Below are 23686 nucleotides of genomic sequence, written 5' to 3'. Positions count from 1 at the left end.
CTACAATTCCTTGAAGGGCCTAAGACTCATTTAGATCAATTTTCTCACAAATTCCGTGATAATATACCTTGAAAAACACAGCCTTTATATGGTAAGTGATGAATGTTATCACTCTCCTTTATGTTCTGTTCCAGGTATGAATGTTTCAAGTACAAGAACACAGTCAATTATCCACTGCTTTTCCTGTTAATAACGTACAGCTTCGTAGTCAGCATAGTAAGTAGCTTTTCTAATTTGGCATTTTCACCCGTATGTTGACAGTTTCCTGCCAGTGATGGAATGTTACACAGGCAGTCCTGAATCTCCCCACTTCCAGTCAAGAAGGAGAAATTGCTTTTTGGGGGGTAAAATAATGTGCTTCTGTGCCAATCTAAACCACTATACAGAATAAATGAAGAAGAAGAAACACAGTAATGCAGTTGCTAGAATAGGAGTGTGAGGAAAACAGTGCCTTCCGGCTGTGACATGTTATGAGACCCTGGACAAGCTGTCTTCTCCCTCTGGGCCTCACCTTAACTCGTCAACAGAAATGAAAATAATCCCGCTCAACAGGCTGCAAAAAGTGAGCTGTGATGCAGTCCTGTATATTGACTGGTTTTTCAAACACCAGGCAGAATAAGAAAGGAACCTAGCTGTTTAAAAAACTAGAAGACTTTAAACTGTGTCATGGCTAACTCAGTTCCCTTTCTCAAGGTACCATGCTGCCTATATGAACAAAATTAGTTTTGTACTGGCCGTCAGCCACAGTTGGAACATCTTTCATTATTTTTATTGATAATAACTTTCTTATAAAAGTAGCGTTAGAGGTCTTCTGCCTTTAAGTCTCGTCTTTCCTGTGCCTCCTAAAATTTATTTTTTATACCTATGGCATGTTATGCTTAAGGTGCATGTTATACACCTTAACTACTAGCTTTTGGTAAAATGAATTGAAATGTTATCTTCAAAAACAATAGCAAATCAAAGCAGGGTACATTTTTATCTCGCAACGCATATCAAGAATGTGTCTGGTAATTTCTGCATTTTAATTGTTCATGTATGTGTTGCAACTCTATTAAATGAGGAGCTTTCAGCTGTTGATATTGCCATTCGTGCCTGTGAATTTTAAATAATTCCACGGTTAAAATCTGTTGAAGAACCCCCAGGTTTTGCTAGAGGAAACTTCAAATGTTTAGTCAACTTTAATGGCATATGGATAGGCACTCGTGTCTTTATTCTAGCAGAAGAAGGTTGGCAATATTTAAATTGTTTAATTAATTAATTAAATTTAAATGTTATGATTGTTTTCCGTTGCAAATTATTTATCTCTTTTTAATCTTTGCAGGTTTACTTAAATTTGAAAGAGCCTGTATTCCACCAGGTAAGCGGCGCTCTGTTGGAGAAGCTGATCTTGTTTAAACTGTGCTGTTTTAGTGGAATGCTTTGTAGGATGCTGTAGCTGGAAGGAAGAAGAGAAGGCAAACCCCCTTTGCCTTTCACTTTTTCTTTAAGCAGTACTGCTGTCACATCGCCATCCTGTTATTTGGTGACCTGAAAAACTGGAACGGTTTGTGTCTTGATTTAGTATTTGACCTAGTAGTCTAGGTGTTTCTCATCAGTGACAAGTGTAAGGAGAGGAAGGCCTTAATGAGCCCTTGCGTGTTTTATTACATTAGTGGCTGCTGTGAAGCTATGACCTGACATCATAACATGGCTTGGGCAACTTAACCCCGTGTTCTTCTTTCCCTTTTTATATATTAACTTCTTTTTTTCTTTTAACTACTCAGTTTTACTTTGTGTAAATCCAAGCTGAATTTAAATGAATGACTTACAAGGTTACATGGCAGGTTTGTTGTTATGGCCATAGAGGATTAATGGCATGTTTGGTACAAATTCTTTTTGTAGCAATGCTGTCCAACAGTATTAATGTGCATCTGCTGCTGGTGGGAATAGGATTTGTACCACTTGCCGGCTCACAGGAGGTTAGAAGTCATGCTTGCTTATCTATGCCATGAGTAGCTTTCCCTCTTTTATGACTTTTTGATTAGGGATAACAGCTGAAAAATTGCCAAGCAAAAGCACAGCTCTTTGCAGGACAGAGCTGTAAAGCCTCATTTTCTGCAATACATAGTGCCATCGCTTGTCAAAACGTGCCTGTTGCATCAGCGGTCATAAAAATGATGCACGTTTCCTGGTGTTGGATTAGTAAACCGATGATGAATAAAATAAATTTGCAACTGCTCCAAACAATCTCTCCTAGAAACAGGAATTGTGACTCTACCTCTAGATAAAAAGATAAACTTGCATGGTTTTTTGATCACGTTTATTAAATTCTACCCGCCCACCCCCTGCTTACATTTTTGGCAGGAAGATGTTAGCCAGGGTGAAAATGGCATTTTCTGATGCTTTTACTGGGATAGTTGTAACTGGTTTTGAATGAAGTAATTTAAAATAATTTTGCTAATAGCAGAATTTACTACTTTACATTGGACCGTTGTATTTCTTTAATTAATCTACTTAACCTGTATTTATTGCAAAAGTAAATCACAGCTTCCCTGTTTGAGGCATTCATATAGGTATGGTTCAATGTGCCAGATATTAAGAAGATAAATATTATGACTTCTCTGGAAAGAGTGAAATAGGGAAACTTTAACCTGTTGCCACAGACCATTAATTTTTTGCTTCTGGTTTCTCTTAGGTTCCGAATATAAATTCCCTGTTGTAATTTATACATAAGGAATCAATGTAGGAAAGATTGAGGCCCATGAAATTGGTGGACTCTTTACAACTCTTTCTATATTGGTTTTTATGGAGAACGTACAATTAGGGCTAAATATCAAATGTCCAAGAACTGCACTCATTTTTTCCTACCGTTTGCCAAATGTGTTGTAAATCCAGAGGAAACATTTCTGACTGCGCAGCTAAGCAAGGTTTTTTTCTTAATATTTGTCCTCTTTATAATTTCAGTAAGTATTTTCCATCTGGACGGATTGCATAGACTTGAAGTAAGGTTAAGTTTTAACTTGCAGTCTTAGTCCCTAGCTGTATTGGAAAGCAGCATTAGGACATAAAACAGCACTTGATTCCTCTAGGTGTTTGTGATCATCATCATTGTCAGCCTTGCAAAAAGGGGAATAGTTACCTGGACAGCTTTATATTCTTCATTGTTACAGCGTGTTTCTTCCCCAAAAGGCGAGCAAGAAGAACAGAAAAGGATTCTATTACATTTCGTAGCCAGGATCCAAGCCTTACTTTTCAGTGAATTGCTTTCCACTTTCCTTCCCGGCTTGGGCTCATAAACTGCATATTGCCAGCAGGGCATGAAGGGGATTTCAGTTTATTATTCATGGCACAGTGGCAACAGAGACCAGCTTCTTTTTCTCCATTCAGACATTCCAGGTCTGTAAGGTGAAGCACCGAGACCCTTAGGAGGAAGGAGATGCACATTTTGGTCAGTTGGACGCTGCACATTGTTAGGAGAAAACACTCGTCTGCCTGACATCTGATCTTTTTTTCTTCAGTTTCATCAATTAATCAACCAAAGATTGCACTGGTCTTTACAAGCTTGTATTGGCTTGCTTATGTCAAAATCACTGTGGCTAAAGCACTGTTACCTAATTTCCATAGTGCTAAAGAGACATAGGACCCAGTTTTACGGTCGTTCTCAAGCCAGCATGATTGCCAAGGAAAACAGTTGTGGCCTCTCTCCTTTTTCCCCCCAGCACATAAATTTACTCTCTGATGAGAATTTTCCTGGGGATCTGAACAGGTTAAAGCTTTTCAGAATTAGTCTTAAATCAGATTAGTTTCTCATCCCTGTTTACCACGTGTATATATGCGCTTATAGGAGGAAAGGAGCAGGGGAAGATTGGCTGTTGGTGCGGAGTCATCCCTATAAAGACAAATATAAGACAGCTCTGCAAGTAGAAGAAATGACCTGGAGAGTTAAATTTTTAGAGTCATGTCTTACAGGTGGCCTTCTTTCTAATATGATATGGCCTAGAAAGCTGTCATTTGCAAAACATGGCTTTCTATCTGGATTTATTTACCTGCTACGTACCACATGCTGCCTGTATGTCTGAAGTGGTCAAAAACCTCATGTAGCTGGTGCGCCAAGTTATAGGAATAATGAAATAAAACTAAAAAACTTCTTTTCATTTGCGTAATCATCTGCTTCAAGAGTTTGAAGAAAGATTTTCACAGAGATAATTAGAAGGTAATTAGAAAATTAGATGAAATGTTCAGGTTAACCTGATAGCTTTTTCTGGTAGCTGCTTTCTCTACATTAGGAAATGCAGTTTAAAAAAACCATCTTTTGTATAGACGTGACAGAAGTGTTGATATGTTCTCCCATGAGAAACTAAGCAAGCTGGAGAAGTAGGGCGGTATGAAATTGCAAATAAGGTAAGGGAGTGACTAAAGGAACATGAGTGAGGGAGATGATGAAAGGCAGTCTCAGTCTGGACTTCCTCAGGATCAGTAGTGGAAGTGTTTTTATTTAATGACCTGTAGCAAGAAAAAGACACCTACTGATGAAAGTTGTGAAGATACAAAGTTCAGAGACAGCTCTGAGTACAGAGGAGGATGAAGAGAGAAGTGGGAGACCCGGAGGACTAACTTGATAAACAGGGGAGTGTGTGAAATGTTTCCAAATGGAAGAACAACACGCAGTGATGGGTGAATACCAGCTATTACTGCTCTAAGTGCACAGGTTCCTGAAGGAGGAGAGGAGGAGTGTGTGCCTGGATGCATTTGCTGATCACAGCATAATAACGTGGCCAGTGAATTATCTGCAACAATAACAATAAAAATGATAGAAGTAAAAAAGATGGATCAGATTTACCAGTTAAGGTGACTTTAGGTAAGAGGCAGAGAGTGGGTGTTGGAGGAAAGGGTATTTCATTTGCCTAAATGAGTAAAATTGTCTTCAGAGGTGTTTTAAACATACAAATGCAAAGAAGGCAGCAGAGGGACTTAAGGTGGTACAAAACCTGTATTTTGAAGTGCATTTGGGAGCCTGAAACTGCATGAAGAATATGTTGTGGCAGAGCACAGCTTGTTCAAACTTACAGGACTCCCTGTTTTGGATAATACCTGTGGGCAACACTCGGTGTCCTGCAGCTTTCCGGAGTCCGTCCCTGCTGCTAAGGCAACAGTTAGTTATAGACTTTGCCTTAATGTATTGTGCCTTTTAGTGGAACTTCTTTCTTTCTTTCTGCATTCTCAGGATGTCAAGCAGTCTGTTAAAAATGAGTTTTTCAGGACATGTCTTCACCACACAGCTTTTTATACTTAGACATTGCCCTGCTGAAGACCAGGTGTAAACCGAATTTGAGTGAAATTTTAGTTACACAGCCTTGCTTCCAGAAAGTCAGTACAGCTTTCATTCTAGCTGGTACCTCTACCTGCACGATAGCTTAGGGAACGTGGAAAGATGTTCAGGCTCTGCAAAGGACCAGCGCTACAAGTCATTGAAGGGGAACCCAAGAAAACCTCAATTTCCAGCTGCAGACCATGTCCCAGAAGCTCTGGAAAGCTGCTGAGCACCGTGCAGCTGCAGGGACTTGGATGTGGTGTAGCCGTCACGTGCATGCATCCAAACAAGACCAAGGCAGGTGAATCTGGATTAGCTCAGTCGTGAGCTGTCAGGGCAGCATGTAGTGCAGCCATAAAACTGTGCAGAGTTTGCAGTGTTATTTTGAGGCAATCCCTTCCTTTTTAGCTCTGCTCAGACTTCTTTCCTAGAACAGAACATGTAGAAGTCTGTTTTCTTTGTTGTAAAATTCAAATACAGTTTTCATCTTCAAGTACTTAAGCTATTTCTTGATAGATGGTTTGTATATTAATAGGGAAGTAGCGGCATCCAGGAACCCAAAATCTCTGTGTGGTTTCCCAAAGTGTGCGCTAATATTTGGGGCTGATAAATTGATGTTATTAACAAGGAATGGGCAGAATCAGAAGAAATGGAAGTGGAAATAACGGCCTCTTGATGCTTGGGTTTTCATGTGTCACTGAAGTAATTTATTAATTAAAGAACAACAACAAAGGGGACTAAAGGAATTGAGAAACTTGAGCAGACCTCAGTAAGGTAGATGTCTTGTGTTTTATTTGGTACTTTACCCTTCTTTGGGTGGACAGATAATGCCTGACACGTTTTTGGCGTGGTTAAACTAGTAAACCCAATGGGTGGCGAAGGAATAAAAGTAAAACGCTGCTCCCCAAAGTACAAACTAGGTTACGCGGCTCCGTTTATAGGCGTCTGGTGAGGAGCAGCTGTAGTGAGACGTGCGGCTGCAGCCTCGGCGTGTCACAGCATCACCTCCTCGATGTCCGCCTCCGGTGCTCAGAGGACTGGAGCAGGCAGAGCAGAACAGTTTGTTGTTCCAGCCTTTTCACAGGCTTTTAGACACGAACGTGTTTTGCTGCTAACAACCTATTTGTGTGGGGGAGCGGAAAAGGCAAGAAATGGAAGTGTCAACTCTGGGCAAGTTTTTCTTCAGTCACTGCAAGGTTTCCTTTTTTTTTTTTTCCCTCCTCTCCTTCCATTAACACTTAAGCCTGACCTCTTTTACAAGCCATTAAGCAACTCGCTAGGAGATACCGAGCCAGTGGCTCTGCAAAAAAAAGTTTTTCCTAGCTTTTGCTTTTCCCTGCTTTTAGCAGCTGCAAAAAATCACACTTTTAGCCAGTGTTTTACTTTAACCAGTGTTTTACCTGGGCTTTGGGCTGCGTTTCTCTAGACATAATCTAGCACTATTTAGCTCCTTGTACAAAGAAGCTGAGAGCAAATCAGTTAAATGATAAAAGCTTGAGTGTGCTCGTGCTCTAAACCAGTGTGATAGAAGTCTCTCGCTTCGTGGGTAGGTTTTTCTATGTCTGTGATGCAGAGGAATGTTTTAGCAACGGAAATTGCAGGTGAGAAGAGAACAGCAAGGAAATGAAGTTGAACTGAGGAGCCCTTCTATGAGATTTCTTCCTCCTTGCCTTCCCTCTCTTAGGATAACTGACTGGATTTGGTTAGGAAAGCACAACAGGCTCTTTTAAATGAGACTGACAGAGTAAAATGGCACTTAACTTTTAATTTTAAATCTGTATTTGTCATATGGCGGTGTCTTTTTAGGGAAAACTCTCCCAGTGCTGAAGAATTGGTGAAGCACCGAGCCCACAGGCAGCCCCAGCCCCATGTCCCCTTCCCAGCTTCACTTGGGACTGGTCAGCCCTTGATACTCTGGCCATGTTGAGCGGGATTTTTTCTCATTTATGAGCCGTACCCCAGGCAAGGGAACTGGAATTAGTTTACAGTTTTTGTGTAGAGTACAAGCCAGGACTAATTAGCCTTTCAAATAGTTTTGCTTTGTTTAGCTCTCGAACAGAACACACAGTAGCAGCGGTTTGGTTACTGAAGTTATTTGATCTCTCGCTGCAGCTGCTGTGCTGAGTGACTTTACATAGTCAATATTGGAGCTTACTTTCACCTGTTGCCAAACATAAAGGCTCCCTTGTCTGTCAGGTTCCTTATATACGCACTGATAACGTGGTGTGCGCTGCTAACCTCGTCCTTAGAGCTAAAACAAATTCGGAAATTTGCCTTTATGGACATTTTGAAGGGTAGGTTTTATTTCACAGCAGTCTGTTCTGTGTCAAATAACTGCATGCATGTGCTTGCAGGGCAGTAATAGCTGAATGCCCCGGTTACAGCAGAGCAGGAGGTATTGCTTGCCTTGAAGACAATATCGTCTAAAAGAAAGGGATTAGGAAGTTGAAACAACATTGTAAGGACCCTGGTTTGCAAACCAGTACTCTGCGAGGTTTAGTGTCTTTCGAAAATACACAGCAAAGGTTCCTCATTCTTCTGGGTCATGTAGAACGAGGCATAGTTAGGTGGAAGTTCACTAAAAGCAAAAATGAGAAAGAAAGGTCAGGGAACGAGCAAGCGAAAAATAGCAAGGGCCTCGTGGGTCACTGGAGAGGGGCAAAGAGCAGGGCAGGGCTGCTCGGAACAAGCTGCTTTTTGGCAGGATGAAGGCTTTGAGAATAAAAAGGGTGGGGAGTGAAGTGATGGTACCGGTGTTGGATAATCCTTATTGCTTCTGCATCACCGGTCAGGCGTGATGCTTATCTTTAGTCTGTGTGTCTTGAAGATGGTGTTAGGTGCATCTGAAGTTTGCAGAAAAATAAAAAAAAAAATAAAAAATAAAAAAATGGAGAGTGATTTGAAGATCACGAGGCGGAAAACAAACGATTACCTCAACCTTTTCTATAAGCCAGGCTATTGCATTCAACTTCATGGAGCCTGCAGTGAGCCAGCTTTTGCTCGTGGAGCTTTTCGGAGCACGCAGCCTCCTCGCTGTGTGCTTAGATTGAATCCCAGCAATGCGGATTAGTCGATTTAAAAGCTTCCTGCAAAGGTTCTTCCATGCTGGTGGTTGGTGTGGGCAGAATGTGTGCTCTATTGCAGTGTTTGCTTTCAGGAAAAAAAAAAATACACTTCCTTCACTAATATTTGATTAATAACTTTCAAAAGTGTTTTCAGCTGGTGTTTATGCGTCCCAGGGTTAAAATGTTCAGATAGAGAAGAAATAATAGGATTTACTTACCAGTTTGATTTCAGGATGTTTATCGAGTGCCATCTAGCGTTTGCTTTCTGTTTCAAAAAAATGTTGCTGTGGTTTTACCCTGACTTTTCTTGTGATTGCATAAACAGCGTGGTTATAATTTTATTTTTATTTGAAACTTCTATGGAAGCCCTGGAGAGAGATGTAGCAGGGATGCTATTTTCTTGAGACTAAGAAATTGAAATCAAAGTCTGCAAAAAATGTTATTCCTGTAGTGTTTTATAAAGTCTCTTGACTACCACTTCTGAATTTTGTCTCTGTTTTTATTTACAGATCATGTATGGAACACTAGTTTCCATTATAGTTCTACGGTCTGTTTATATAGTATTATGGTAAGTATCATTATGTATCATTATTAACCCATTATAAGATATAACTTGGCATTTGTGCCTTTTTTTGGTGGGCTTAACATGAGAAATGAGCAGTGACAAAATTTCTTTAACTAGGTGTATGATGGTAGCTCACGTGCTCTGCTTGGTTAAAAGGAACTGCCTCCCCTCTCTGAATTTTCTTGAAGCCAGTGGGTTATCATTAAACAAAGCTGCTATCTCTGCGCTTGTGGCCAGTGTTCACTGCCAGGTGCTTTGCTAGCAGCTCCGGCTGCTAGCCTGGGACTTCAAGGGGGACAGAGGCTTTGTCTTCACAGAGCTGGATAAAATGTGAGACCTCTTGCAAGTGTCCAAACTCTAATTTTGATTCTTGGAGACAGGTAAGAGCTTAGCTCTGCAGAGCTGAGCCATTAGTTCGCGTTTTCCTTTCCTCGTTCCATCTCAAGTATCTAAAATTCAAATGTAAAAGATAACAAACAAAAAGTTTAAATGATAGTTTTCACTACAGTTTTGAACAAGTAAAGTTAGGTATATGTAATGGAAATTGTACTAAGAGGTACTTACACCGAACAAAAGGAATTGAACGTTGAAACGCATTGAGAGGCATCAGAGCACAGAGTTGGTGTATAAAACTGAAGAAAAAGGAGTTGAATCAGTACTGGGATAAATATATTCCTTTAGCTCTCGGGCTCAGTCGGTTCCTGTCTCTCCCCTGTGAACAGCTGGCTTTCTCATGGGTTTGGGTTTTGCCTTTGAAAATTGCTGATTTCTTTCTACTGTGTCTTCAGGCTAAATCTGCCTTTTGTTAACCTTTGAGTTATACACGGAACTGTTCAGGAACACAAGGAAGAATGCAACAAAAGGTGTGAACTTAAAGTGGATTCATTGAATCACCTTTCAATCGCAATTTCAGTTAATTTAGCTTGACTTTCCCCAAGAAATCACCACAAACCAAGCATAAATGTTCACAGACTGCTATTGAGCAAGAAAAACTTAAAATTGATTGCATTTGCTTGCAGCTGTAGAAACCATAACCCGTTTAAAGAAACTGTTCAAACCCATAAACATGGAAATTTTAATCCTAACCTAGAGATCTTAAGGGGCATTGCCTTAATTTACTTCCAAGGGGAACAAAGTGGAATCAAGTTTAAGTAGTTCTAATTTTATTCTTGTAGCTTTGGCCATTTAGATTGAATTTCTTTATTTCTGTGTAGACAAGCCCTTGGGCCTGCTCTCTTTCCAGCTCTGCAAATTCCACGTTTGTGCATTTTCATTATTTCTGCAACATTTCACAGTTTCCTGTTACTACCAACACAACCATCCTCCCGGGGTATCATCCCTTGTTTTCTTCCAGTAAAGTCTATGAAGTTCTACCTGCTTTTTTCCCCTCAATTTTAGGGGTTTGGGGGTGTATTTTGTTAATTAGCTAGATCGCTTCATTGAAACATCACTCTACATAAGCTATGCTGATGCAAATTGTGGTTAGAAGGTTGGGATGGGGAAAGATGTTCTGGTAGGGAAGCTGTGCTGACCTGGTGGTGCCCTTTCTCTTCTACAAGCCAGCCCTGAGTATACTTCTGCATTTACTTCCTCTGCATTGCTGAAATGCATTTCTGTCTTCCTGTTCGTAGCTCTAGCACTTGTCCAAGCCTGTTTTAACTCATACATCAACTGCTGTTTCTGCTTTTCTGTCTTATTCCCTTAATATGCTTTAACTTTCTATCACTCGTATTTCTTAGTACAGGCTTGGAAGTCACTCTGAGCTCAGCACAGAAATCTCAAAATGCAGAACGTAATTCCTGTCAGGCTGCTGCCTCCTCTGGTCCTCGCCATTTGTTGTCATTCCTGCCTCTCTTTCCTAGCTTTTCATCTCTTGGGTCTGCTTCCTTCCCAAGAGTATGACTTGGCAAATGTTGCCCTTTGTTCACAAAGTGAGTTCCCTGTTAATGAATGATGCCAGCCTCTCTCATATTCCCTCGCACCCCCCCCCCCCCCATTAATTCCCTGAACAATTCTAGCTGTAATTACCTAATTACCAGCATGTATAACATACCATTTAGTGCTCTTTCATGTCCTGGGCTTCCTTGTGTCTCTAGAGCACTGAGTTGGGAATATTACAGTATGCTCTCTGCCATGCACCACGCAGAGCTCCGTGCATTTATTAGACTAAACAAATGATCGTGTTGCTGGTTCATATTGGCAGTACACGTGTTGTTAACATGTGTAACTTGTATCTGGTTAGTTCCACGTGGACATTTCAGTCGCCAGTGCTCACAGCTCTGAAATAAATCCTTGTACAGCACGGTGGAGGAAAAGCAGCTCAGGAATGCGTTTTAACCCAAATATCTACGCTGTGCGTTTTTTATAAAAATCACTCGAAGGGTATTTCATGGCAGCTTCTTGGGGTTGGAATTGGGCTTTCTTTTGGACTTGCTAGTGGGAAAGGAGCAAGTGCCAGCAGCTTCGTGTAGGAAGTTGACAGTTCGACGGTCCAACCTGAAGGCAGGTAGTGAGGGTGAGTTTATTAACGATGTGCTTTCTTATAGCTGAGTCTTCGGTATGGTTCTTAGATCCTAAATAGGACTAATTTGTCTTAAAATGGAATTATCATTTTTCTCTTGCCAAGGGCGGTCAATGATAAAATACGATACGAAATTATTGTTTTCTAAAAGCATTCATTTGGTTCATTGTTGATCATGGCGGTCTTCATTCACAAAAGGCTACGGCCATTCTGAAAGACCTTATTTGAATGAGTTCCCTCCTATAAAGACATTCTGTATTGGAAATGAGCCTCTTCTCTTGGGAGAGTCCTAATTTGTAACATGGTTAATTTTTAACTGGAAGATTGTTCATAGGACTGATAAATACCTTTTAGACAACTTCAGCTTTCCCACTTAGCAGAACAACTGTAATGGAGAAGTTAAGCCTCCAAAAGACCAATCCTAGAGAGTGCTAATTCAGGAGAAGCAGAAGAGGTAAAATATAATAGTTAAATAGATGAAATTAGAGTTTAATATTATTTTTTTTCTTTTGGAAAAGGTATCTTCCTAAATTAATCAGTTTACTTGTATGTAATTGTATTTATGTATGTTACAAGCTGCCTTTAAAGCATCTTGAACTTTATATATGTATTTTTTTCTTCTTTCTCTCTAGGGTATACCCGTGGCTTAGAGGTCTAGGCTATACATCTTTAACTGTATTTTTAATGGGATTTTTTCTCTGGAATGTGGACAACATTTTCTGTGATAAATTGAGGTGAGCACTTTCACTTCGTCTTAATGATCTTTTAGCATAAAGCTTTATTTTTTCTGTGGTGTATGTTGAAGTCTTCATCTCATAGTATATATGATACGCTGCCTGCAAAATGTTCGCAAGTGTTTTTATCCAGTTTGCTCGTGACTAGATTCAACACTGAACAGCTCTTTTAAAGGTTTTCTTTGCCATGAATAGATTCCTTTTATTTTTTTATAATTGACATTTCTCTTTAACTTCAATTTAAATTGAGGGAAAGTAATGTCACCGAAGTAATTTTGAGGATCCGTGGCATACAAAAAGTCTGCTCTTCACACCTGATTTCATCTGAATGAGATTTTAATCCTGCTTTTTTTTTTTGGTTTCTGTTTCCCGGGAAAATATCAAAAGCAGCAGTTCTGCAAGTTAAAGAAATACCTGCTGCAATCTATCTGTCACCAGTAAACAGCAGCTGTTGGAGTGTCTGAGAAAGAACGGTAACTCTGAGACAGTGCATTGTGCTTGGCTGTCATTATTAAGCCTGAAGTCTTAGCACTTAGAGGAGGCCAGGAAGGACTTCATTTCTGTTTAGTCTATTGCCAAATGTTGGCTTTTTTAATTAAAAAAAAGAAAAGTCTTCCAGACAAGCTCACCATCTTGTTGTAAGGCTACATATTCTGTCCGTGCAGGAAAGAACACCAGTCCAACACGTTGTTCTCAAAATATGCATTCCCTGGAGCTGAGCAGCTTCATAGCAGCACCTCTCTTTCACTTAGTGCTTGTGCTCCGCCACATGCTGGTGGAGATGGAGACGTTGATGCCAGCATCCAGAAAATCTTATCCTGACTCTGTGATGCACTGTTACACACTTGAATCTGTGGTGCACAGAGCTCCTAGTAGGTTGCTTTGTCACGCTGAGCTTGTAGCATGCTGTAAAGAAGTCCACTTCTGTCCTTTCTGGCTCTGTAGACCCTGCACTATTTTGAATCAATTGAAACTTAACTCTAGCAGGGTTTCCGTTAAACGTTTAAAAAATATACTGAATATAGTACATCGTGCCACAACTCTGAAAATACCTGATACAGCTTGATACAGTTATTTGCCAACACAAATAGGTGGGTGTACAGTGACTCTGCACATGCTGGCATCCAGGTGGATTTTTGCAGCTGCATCACATCGCTGGTAAGATCACAACCCCCAGCTCTCTGAGCTTGCTGAGCTGCTGCTGGAGCTCTGTGGGGCTTTGGAACTTGCTCCTAGGCTCAAAGGTTGCAGCAGCTGCTTAAGCGCTTTTTTCCATCCTCGTTTTGCAAAGGGAAAAAATGTTAGCATATCTGCTGCTACACTTGTTTGGTTATGGTGCTTGGAAAAAAAACAAAACATTCTTGTTTACTAGCTTTAATAATCAGATGTCTGCAGAGCCTTTGAGTTCTACAGGTGGTATTATAACTTGAATCTTTGGAAAAAAATATATTTTAGTTCCTTGTAATTTTTTATTTGTTAAAGATTTAACATGTGAGTCATCCACCCACCTGCTCTTTTGGGTTTTAATGTTGAAAATTGTGTTTTGATGCAGTTCTTGTTTTTCCTTATTTCATTTAGACTGGAGCTGATTTAAAAATAAAAATCAGGAGCTTCTGAATTTGAGCTTTGAGATTTCTTGCCATCTCTGGCTCTGAGGCTGTGCCAGGGTGATGGTTTGGATGTTCCTGACTGAATTGAAGCTGTGTTCACGTCCGTAGCTGAGTGGCTCTGGAAACTTAAGCAGTAGCTCAGGGATTAGCATTTAGTCAGTTACTAGACACTGTAACATCATGCAGTAAATAAGTATTACAGAAGCTGCAGGTCTTTCTTCCTTGACACCTGCAATCGTTACTATTTTCCCTCTTTGTTTTGACTGAATGTGAAATAGAAGTCAAAAAAGAAGCCAGGCAGGTGTAAATGTTGCTTCACCAGCAACCAAACAGACGTTACCTGCAGGAGAAAGAAAGGGCAACTTAGTTCTTTCCCTTTCTTTCTCTGTCTCCATTTAGCCTCTTCCCAAGTGGCTAATGCCTCATAACTGTTCAAAATATAGAGCATTTTGGCAGAGTATTTCAGACCCTCCACCTTCATTGTTTCCTCACTAAACACCCGTTTTTTCCCTGTTTTATAATAAGCCACAGATGGCCAAGCTAAGCCCCCGTGGAGCTGGAGGAAAGGTGGAGTGGTTGCCAAAGGTGAAGCAGTGATGTCAGATTGTTCTCTCTGACCGTATCCTCAGCGTTTCTTCCTATGGACAGTAGTTGACAGGGTTTTGGGGAGAAGAACGACAGCACTCATTTGAGACTGTGGGATGCCATAAATATGTTCTCTAACGTTTTACTGCAGAGGTAACTGATCACTCAGACCCGAGATTGCTTAGTTCTGAAAAACAATTGCATGGTATTTCTCTCTTACAGGGCACTACGAGAGAAGATGCCTCCTGTTGTGGGAGCCGTGACACAGTTTCATGCGTGGTGGCATATTCTCACAGGCCTGGGCTCTTACCTTCATATCCTGCTAAGGTAGGAAATGTTTTCTAAACCGGGTGATCATAAAGCAGTCTTAGGAGGTTTCCAAGGTTCAGATTTACTTCAACATGTTGTATCGACGAGAAGAACAGGAAAATGACTTCTTACTAAACTGGAGGAGGTGTGAGTTTTCCTTTCCTTTTTGTTACTGATCTGTAAACTCTGCAGAAGTAATGTATGTTCTTCAAAATATAACCATCAGTCTTTAAATAGCCATGCTTCTTCAGGAAAATGCAATTCACAAGTGGGAACTCTAGCAGTGCAACTGCAAAATTATTTGACAGTATATTTCAAAAATAAAAGCTATTAATATCTTTGTTCTTCTGCAGCAATCCTCAAGTGCTTAAATACGGTTTAATTTTAGAAGCGTAACTCATCTTTCTGATAAGCGCTGTCACTCCTGAAAACAAGCAGGCATCATGCTGTAGTGCAGAAGGGGTGACAGCTGGAGTGGTTGGAGCAGAGCTGTTCCCAGAAGTGCAGGATGTTAGCTTTAGAAGAAATCTTAAAATGTTTAAGAGCCTAAATTAGCAAGTGTGCAGTGAGCAGATTTTTCTGTTTTTTTTTGCTCTATACCACCATCTACTGGGAGCAAGAATGTAAGCTGGAATCTGAAGAATGGAGGTAGTATGTTCAATATCTAAATAATCTTTTACCACTTAACTGTAAGAGTCTCTAACAGGTATGTTCTACGTAGTTGAGAAAACGTGATCACATACCAGTTTGAACGGCATAGGCAAAGTTTTTCTAGCATGCTTGCACAGAGAAAACAATTTGTTTTCTCCTTCCTTGGGGAGTGCACAGATGCCTGATGTCTGTCCTAACCCAAGCAACCGCATGCTTTCTCTGCAGTAGTTTCCCTAGTGTTTTCTCAGCCACACTGTGGCATCGCTTATGCTACCTGGGGAAACGTCCACATAAAAAGTGCGGTCATGCTCAGGTCTGCTGAGAAAAGAGGATGGGTAAGAACAAAAATGAGATACAGAACCCAGCTATGCTTTTTTATTATTTCTATTGACATCTGCGTTTTGTGGTAACACTGATGAAATTATATCCTTCCAAACTGACAGGCTCTAACCCCTATTCAGTCTTTTCTTTAGCAGAGAGAATTTACTTCTCTGGTTTCTCTCTGCCTATGCACATAGCTGGTAGCGTAGATCAGTTTCTAATAGGAATCTAGCACAGTGGGATTCACTGTAGGCTAATACTCCCTATTTTGCATAAACTTAGACAGAATGGGTAGTTCTGCAATCCCAGAAGCAATTATTTTCTAGCTGGAAAATAAATCTGGGATTGGAACACAATTATTACTTTGTATGCTGTTTTATGCATCAAATTTCAAGCACGCTCTCCTTCTTTTCCTCAGTTTATACACAAGGACACTTTTCCTGAAACACAGGCCAAAGGTGAAGGTAAGCAACCAGTGCTTTGTTTCCATTCATGAGCTGCAGCATTCAGGTGTCTCGGGCCTGAACACGCACTGGGGCTTGCTTTTTGTGCCTCCTTAGGGTATTGTCTTCAATACCTACTTGCATTCCAAGAAAAGCAGCTAAAATATTGTTAACAGAGTTGGCCTTCTGTTCTAGGAGAGGTAATATTCCAAGAAATTTTTCCACTTTTCATGTTTTTCTTTTAACAGTTTGTGTTCGGGATATGGCCTGTTCTTCTCGTGGAGCCACCCAAGAAGCTCTGACTGAGACCCAGGCAGTCCCACGCGACCCCCTGGCCTGGCTGAATAAAGCGATTCAACAATTGCCATGGCTGGATTGTCAGAATCATGGATCTGTTCAAGTATTGTTGCTATCAAAGGACTTCTCGGTGTTACTAGGCCCGCCAGCCAGAGCAGAGCGAAGAGTTCGCACGCTAGGGAAATAATGTTTAGTAGTACAGCTTTATTCTAAGTTGTTAAAACAAAGTTTAAGACACAATATTTTTCTGTATATATTGTATAGCTGATGATACTGAGCTAATATTTCGTGCTGGTCACAGAAAACTAACCATTTTTGAAGTGGGTTGCGTAAGTTTTTCATTCAGTTGTTCTTTCTGTGGTTTAAGCTAATATTAGTAACTGAATGATTAAAAAAAAAAAAACAGGTCATTGATGGCCAAGCTAAGTATCTGTGTGGCCTATAGTGAGCTGAATGCTTAACCTGAACTACTTTAACCTTGCACTTTTATACAATTAATGAAGTATGTAATGGTTGATTTATGGCTTTATTCTAGCCTTGCTTCTCCACAGCCTCCTTTGCTGTTTAAGTTTTAAGCAGAAAAGGTTGGGATACACGTGCCATTTAGGTAATTTTCTACCAAGTTTCCGTTTTCTCTTTAGTCCAGCTGAGGTACATCCCGGAGGATGTTCCAGGCTGTGACCAGGAGAAGACGTTTACGATGGTGAAGCATTATAAGGGTTCTTGTTTGTGTATGGAAACAGAAATCCTGTTTTGTTTGACCAGTAATCCATCAGGAGAGTGCAGGATGACTGTATAACCACAAGAAACACTTCTAAAACGTTTTATTATTTACATGCCTTCCTTTTCTCTCCCTGCTTTTCATTCCCTGTATTCCATTCTTAGTACAGGTTGAAAAGCACCACATATGTGTGCTTGATCAGCTTTGAATTCATGCCTTTCCTATTTAACGAGTCTTAAATATTGGTCTGACTTTGAGAATTGTCGTCTTATTCAGGAATAATGAAGAAAGAGGAGTAAAGAACAAGATTTACATAGAGGAAACCCCAAAATATAATTGGCAGTATTTTGTTTGCTTGCTCTTAATCTTTCCATTACACAGTTTCCCTGTGGAAAGTTGAATGCTTTTTAAAAAACAACCTTTGGCTCTTAATCGGGTACAAACCCTCTGATTTCTGCAACCTACTCAGCTGATCAAAGTTAGTCAGTAAGCATAAAACATTGAACTAACAGTTTTTCAAAATATACCTCATATTGGAGGCTCTTGTTTTGTCTCCCCAGATCTTGGGGCAACTACTGGAGTTTGTCTCTAGGCCTCCTGGCTGCCATGCTATGCAATTTCTGATGCTCTGAGGGATTTGTCCTTCCTTGCCTTGAAGGAAAAAGGGAAATGCTCAGACTGATTGGAACTCCCGTTCTGCATTGATTTAAAACCTGCACGCAGCAGCAAGGCATAATTATGTAGCTATAAAGCTGTCTCCAGGATCACAAAATTCCGGCTAGTGTAAGCTTCCTTGCTCTGACTAGTGGAAGAAGTCAGACTGAAATCTGTGTTGTACAATCAGTGATAACTAAAATGGTCTTTTTCCTTTTATGTTTTTTTTTTTCCTGCTTGTGACTTAGCTGCATCCTCGATGTCCATCAGTAGCACCCTTACTGGTGCAAGTCTCCAAACAAAATCATTGCTTTTGGATCTGGTGACTGGCCCTGAGCTCTTGGGATCATGCAGACCCAAACTCAGGGCTGGAAAAAGATGCTTAACCTTGGATGACTTCAGCAAGGTTTAAGCACGTGCTGAAAGCAGTATATTTGCAACCTGTAATCAGCAAACCGCTATAAAGATACCTGAACAAAATTTTTAAACAAATCTGTTGTCAGTAGGCTTCAGTTCTGGGAAATTTGAGGGGTCTTCAAACTGAAAGAGGTTGGAACAGCTAACACAGAGGGAGGAAAATGCAGGTTTGGCCTAGATGTCTGTAATTACCCAGAAGGCACGTTTTTTTGCAGAGAGATTTGAGAACCATTTTTAAAATGTAGCTTGAAAATAAGTGCCTGCCTATTCATCTCCAGGCTCTTTCAAGTGTGTTTCTGCACCCTGTATCTTATTTTCTTGTTTAGTATGTTTACACGCTCCCATAAATTAGGGGAAAGAGTCCTGTAAAAGGAGCAGCACAGCAACTAGATGCATCAACAATCACAAGTGACATCTGCTAGACATGGTAATATTTTTAAGACGACGAACAAAACCTGTATTTTATTGCCCTTAGTTTTGTTTCTGGAGGATCTGAGGGCTCTGCTTTTTACTTCTTCATAACTGCAGAAGTCACAGTATTCTACAAAGCCACTTTCTTACTGATAAAGCATCTCTATAATGATATATTTTAAGGAAATGTGTAGATTCTCCCACACACTCGGAACAAGGAAGTACACGGTGTTTTCTTCAGGTCCTGTTGAATTGTTAGGATTTAAAAAAAGAATAAATGGAAAAGCTCTTCTTATTTTTATGCTGCTGTTAGCTTTTCATTTGGATATCCTTTGTCACTGATGGTTTTTATCTTAAAAGCTTGTGCAAATTGTGTTGTTCTTTCATTCCAAATGACCGACGGACACCCTCCCAGTAGCCTTTCTTTCAGGTTATGTTAGACCCTGAAGAATGTAATTTATATGCATATCCTTCTAAGCATAAGTAATCTAAAATTATGGGTGCTTCGGGTTGACTGCCTTATTGTAAGTGATATTGAAAACGGCAAGCCAATTCTAGCTTCATGTCACTGAAATTCAGAATAACTTTTCTAGTGCCTGGAAAGACGTAAGTCTTCACGACTGTCACTTGTTAGATGTCTGTTAGACTGCTTTTTATTTCCATCACTTGAATTATGTGCTGAGTTTTTTTCCCTACAGTCTTAAGAGCAGCATATCCCAAACTTTTCTTGCACTACAACTTAAAAGGTGGGTCATCTTTGATCCTATTTTTTTTGAGTAGGATTCAGACAGCAGCTACTTTAAAGGGGATTACAGAAATAGCAGGTGGCTTGTAAAATGAATCCTACAGGCTGTGTTGGACAGACTTAATGACAGTGATAAACTCTTCAATTCTTCAACATCTATGAAGAACCACGAAATTATCGCCTTGAGACCATCGGCTTGGCGCAGATCAGCAGCTGAGAACTTCTTCCTTGCAAGTAGTAGAAAAATGTCAAAACAGCTCTCCCAATACAGATCAACTCCATACTTGACGCCAGGAATCAAGGTTCTCTGGGTACAGCTCCAGACATACGTTTTCAGCTATAAAGAGGAGACGTGCGAAAGAGAAATCTGCCACCAGGAGGATTCTTGTCTGTGTTTTGGAGGCGGCGTTTGAAGCTGGCTCGCAGTATTAGTCATCTCCGGACCTCATTCTGTTGCTTTTCCTTTTAGCACAAGGAAGCTGTGCTACCAGCAAGTGTTTAGAAGACTACCCCGTAGTCAGCATTGGATTATGCAGTCTGTCACTTGCCAATCTACCTCTGTCTTGTATTTGTTCGATGCCTGTGCCCTTAATTATGCCTGCCTGAAAATGCAGATGCTGGAGCAGCCTGCAGCCCCTGAGGTTTGCAGCAGTATTGTGTGGATCTGTGGCTGACTGCTCACGCTGCACAAATGTCCTGACCCGTTTGGTGGCTGTCAGGCTCCTAGGTATTGCTCTGTCTGCTCTTCCTCTGCACCCAGGAGTCTGGTTTAGAAGGGGATGTGAGTAGGAGGACTTCAGTGCAGACAGGTGAAGTGAAACCTTTTTGGCACTATATTGTTACAGTTAAAGCTAAAGTGATGCTTACAACTTGTTTGGCGTGACTTTGGAAAAGATGTGTTAGGAAATACTGTTCTATAATTAGTTTTAATTCTCTTCTAATATTGGGCTGTGTTCATCCTCAGCCCTGCCTTGTTTGGCTGAAGGGAAACTGTGCGCCTCGAAATGTTTGATTCTTTGGCCATAGTTTGCTCCCAGCACCTGGTTCCTAGCAGCTGAAGGAGTTTTTCAGAAAACTCATCTATGTGAAACTCATAACAAGAGTGTCCTTCCAGTATCACTTGTGTTTCTCACAGCCACCACCACACTTTTTAGCTTGCATTCAATAATTCCAGTAAGACAACTTTTAAACCTATTTATCCCCATGGATTTTTTTTTTTGTATTTAATAGCAGGTGGTAACAACTGAGTGTAATACTTGGGAGTGGAAGATGAGCTGCAATGAAGCAGCCCTGCTGTTTTCTTCAGGACACCTCAAAATCCAGGAACACACTATCACTTTGGTGGACTGTGTGCCCCATGATTTTAATTGACATATCCAGGTAAAACGGTTGCTTTACTTTAAAGAAATCCGACCTTCCCATCTGCACTTCTAAAGTAGGCAGTGGGAGGCTTTAAATGCAAGGCACTGATTAACTGTGAGGCTTTCTTAGGAAAAGGGATAAATGATGGAGTCTTTATTACCCAGGAGAAGCGAAAGCCAGAAGGAGATTAAGAAATTGTACATGGAAAGAGAATAACAAAAGATTGAGCACGGAATCCCATAGTATTACGTCAACCACCCTCTTGATATCTGCACTTTAGATACTTGTGTAACAAGCTTGAATGTTTTGCTATTTTTACATTTAACTCTTCATGCTGCCTGCAGTCTTTACTGTAGAGGTGATGGAATGACGTTACATTCAGTTCGTTATAGATTTTCAGCTGTTTTTTGAGGCTGGAACGTGACACGAGTTGTCTCATACATGAACAAAAATGCTTTTTACGCATCTGGAACGCCCTCTGCCAGTTTTGGGATCCTGTAAGGTAACTGCAGAGATCGTACTGGGTAACCATTGAGATTGGGTTGGGGTTTGTTTGTCTCGCCCAGCCACTGCCTGCTGCTGCCAAGTGCCTGACCTCTCTGTTCTAAGTCTTTTCTGAGAGCTGAGGCCATGTTTTTCCCGAGGGTCTGCAGACAAGGTCCTTGGTAGGTTTGTGTTTTGTTAAATATTGTTCTGATGCAGGAGTCGGAGTGCTCCTCCTTTTAGTTGCTTTGCAGAAACGTAGCTCTCCTCTTCCTGGCTGCAACCACGTGCCTCCCAATTCCATGTCCCTGATGCTGTTGGGTCATTCCCGAGTCTGGAAGCTGCCTGCTGGATTTAGCCCCGCGTTTTAAATCAGTGACAGGCAACGTGAAGGCACAGCAGTCAAACGAGCACTTTATGCAGAGCCCTGTTTACTTACTGGAGCTCCCTGCCTGATGCTCCAGACAGTTCATATTTACATTTTTGGGGGCAGGATTGGTGCCTGAATCTCATGCTTTACTTCAGAACTTTCCATTTATACGTGTTGAAGGCATCTAGCTTAGATTAAGCACCTAACAGCAGATTTAAGACAAATCAAGATGAGAATCCAGCTGCTGCACGACCCTAAACCGGTGCCTGCAAAACGTTTTGCGCATATTTCGCACAGGTTGAGTCCACACATCTGCCTGATGCTCAGAGCAGGTTGTTGAGATTTCTCGAATGAATCTTCAATAAAGGGTCTTCCCATTGTTTGTCCTTCCTCACCAGGACACGGGAAGATGTGTAAGCACAATCCGAGGTTCATCCTTTCCCCAAAGCCCTGGAACAACATAGATCTATTTCTTAAAACCAATATTGTATAGAAATGGGCTTTCCAACGTGCTCATAGAAATCATTTTGGTAGCATGATTTGCTAAATTAACACCTTGGTCAGTCCCTGCAGAAGAATAAATATTACTCCCTGGATTTTGGAAGAGAATTTCAAGCAGCATAAGCAGTAGTTACTCCTCAGACTGATCAGGAACTGTTTTTTCCTCTTGATCTTCCAAACTGACATTGACTCTTTGATGTTAACTATTGAACTCAGCTTCGTGCACTGATGATGCCTTGTTTACTGTCGTAGCACATAACATCTGCCTGCCTGTAAGGGACGGGAAATAGCCGGCGCGTTATGTGACCAAACTTTTTAACGTTGACACTATTTAGCTGTAATATTTTGTCCTGAAATTCAGCATATTGTTGCGGAGATGGATAAATACACTGTGACAGATGAAGAGCAGTTGACTTGTAAAACACAGCTGCATCGAGCAACGTTTATTGACAATTTTGATAATACTGAACTGCTTCTTTGTACCAGAGCAACTGGTAACTAACATTAGGCTTCTCTGTATCAGCCTGTCTTGTTTTGCAAACACGGTAGCTTTGTATATTTAATGTATTTCATTTGTTACTCATGCTGCAGTCAAGCACTAATTTGTGTCTTTATAGTTCAAATTATTAAAGAAATTTGTTTTAAATATAACTTTCCCTGGGTGTTTCTTTGCTTTTGTGTTGCGCGGGGCTGGCTGGTTCGTCTGGATGCTGATGGGTGGCTGGGTGCCTCGGGTTAGATTGGAAGCCCCCTCCAAGCATCCTCTCTTGTTATACGTCCAGTGAAGGCATTTATATTTTTCACAAAGCCCCAGTTACGTTAGCTCATCTCTGTAGTCATGCCATTAAAATTGCCAGCTTGTTTTTGGCAATTCTGCTCCCGTGGAGCACACACAAAAACGATTGCAAAGCACTGCTACGGAGCACGCAGACACCTCTCGGTTTGCCTTTTCCTCCATGCAGTGAGAGCTTGGTTTTGTTCTAATCCTGCCCGTGCTGTTTTTCTCTAATCCAGGACCATGCGGGATCCTTTCCAGAGATGCACTCAGAGGATCTCCTTCCCCGGGGAGAGCGAGGAGGAAGGGGAAAGCCACCTGCCTGCAGCCACTGCAGTAAGAGCCCCGTGGTAGCTCGGTGAGCTGGGCTTCCTGCCTGCAGCCAGCTACCAAGCACAGAAACATCTTAAAAACATCTTAAAAAGAAGAGAGCTTTGAACTCCAGTGCAAGGCTCTCACGTTTCCCCAGTCCACTGCCTTTTGCTGGGGCCTTTCAAGCGCAGGACCTTGCTCAGAGGTGGGGTGTTGCCTTGCAGGCAGTACAGGATCTTCTCTCCCTCAAAGCCCATATCCCCAGCACACCCATTAAAAGGGGAATTCAGGTGCCTGACACGGGTGGGAGAGCAGGAGGTGGGAGGCAGGTGAATGTGTTGTCAGCTTGGAGCTCACAGCTTGACTGATGCAGAGCAGGGGATCGCAGGGCCCTCTTCAACCTCATCCTTTTCTTCTTTCTTTTTCAGTGGCAGAGGAGGAGAATTGCTGCACGGCAGAACCTCTCTAAGCAGAAACCACGGACCAGTAGGCACTTACCAGCAAGACATACCACACCCCTGCAGCCAGAATCAGGTACTGATTT

General features: G+C 41.2%; 1 protein-coding gene across 4 annotated transcripts in view; it reads left to right on the top strand.

The window, feature by feature from the left end:
- The window catches only part of ACER3 (alkaline ceramidase 3), a 54792-nt gene extending 32086 nt beyond the window's left edge, over positions 1–22706 (top strand). For 3 of the 4 annotated variants that reach the window (XM_013191259.3, XM_066990004.1, XM_066990005.1), the window contains exons 5-11: positions 135–216; positions 1322–1357; positions 8865–8923; positions 12074–12175; positions 14593–14697; positions 16070–16115; positions 16343–22706. In XM_013191259.3, the coding sequence (XP_013046713.1) occupies positions 135–216; positions 1322–1357; positions 8865–8923; positions 12074–12175; positions 14593–14697; positions 16070–16115; positions 16343–16396 (484 nt within the window). In that variant the 3' untranslated portion in view covers positions 16397–22706. Of the gene's footprint in view, positions 1–134; positions 217–1321; positions 1358–8864; positions 8924–12073; positions 12176–14592; positions 14698–15299; positions 15328–16069; positions 16116–16342 lie in introns of all 4 variants that reach the window. The other variant, XR_007159101.2, reaches the window with a different exon arrangement.
- The last annotated feature ends 980 nt before the right edge of the window (positions 22707–23686 follow it).

This window comes from Anser cygnoides, chromosome 1 (genome assembly GCF_040182565.1).
Source record: "Anser cygnoides isolate HZ-2024a breed goose chromosome 1, Taihu_goose_T2T_genome, whole genome shotgun sequence".
Lineage (NCBI taxonomy): Eukaryota > Metazoa > Chordata > Aves > Anseriformes > Anatidae > Anser > Anser cygnoides.
The sequence above is the reverse complement of the archived record's forward strand: the minus strand, read 5'-3'. Positions and strand labels throughout refer to the sequence as shown.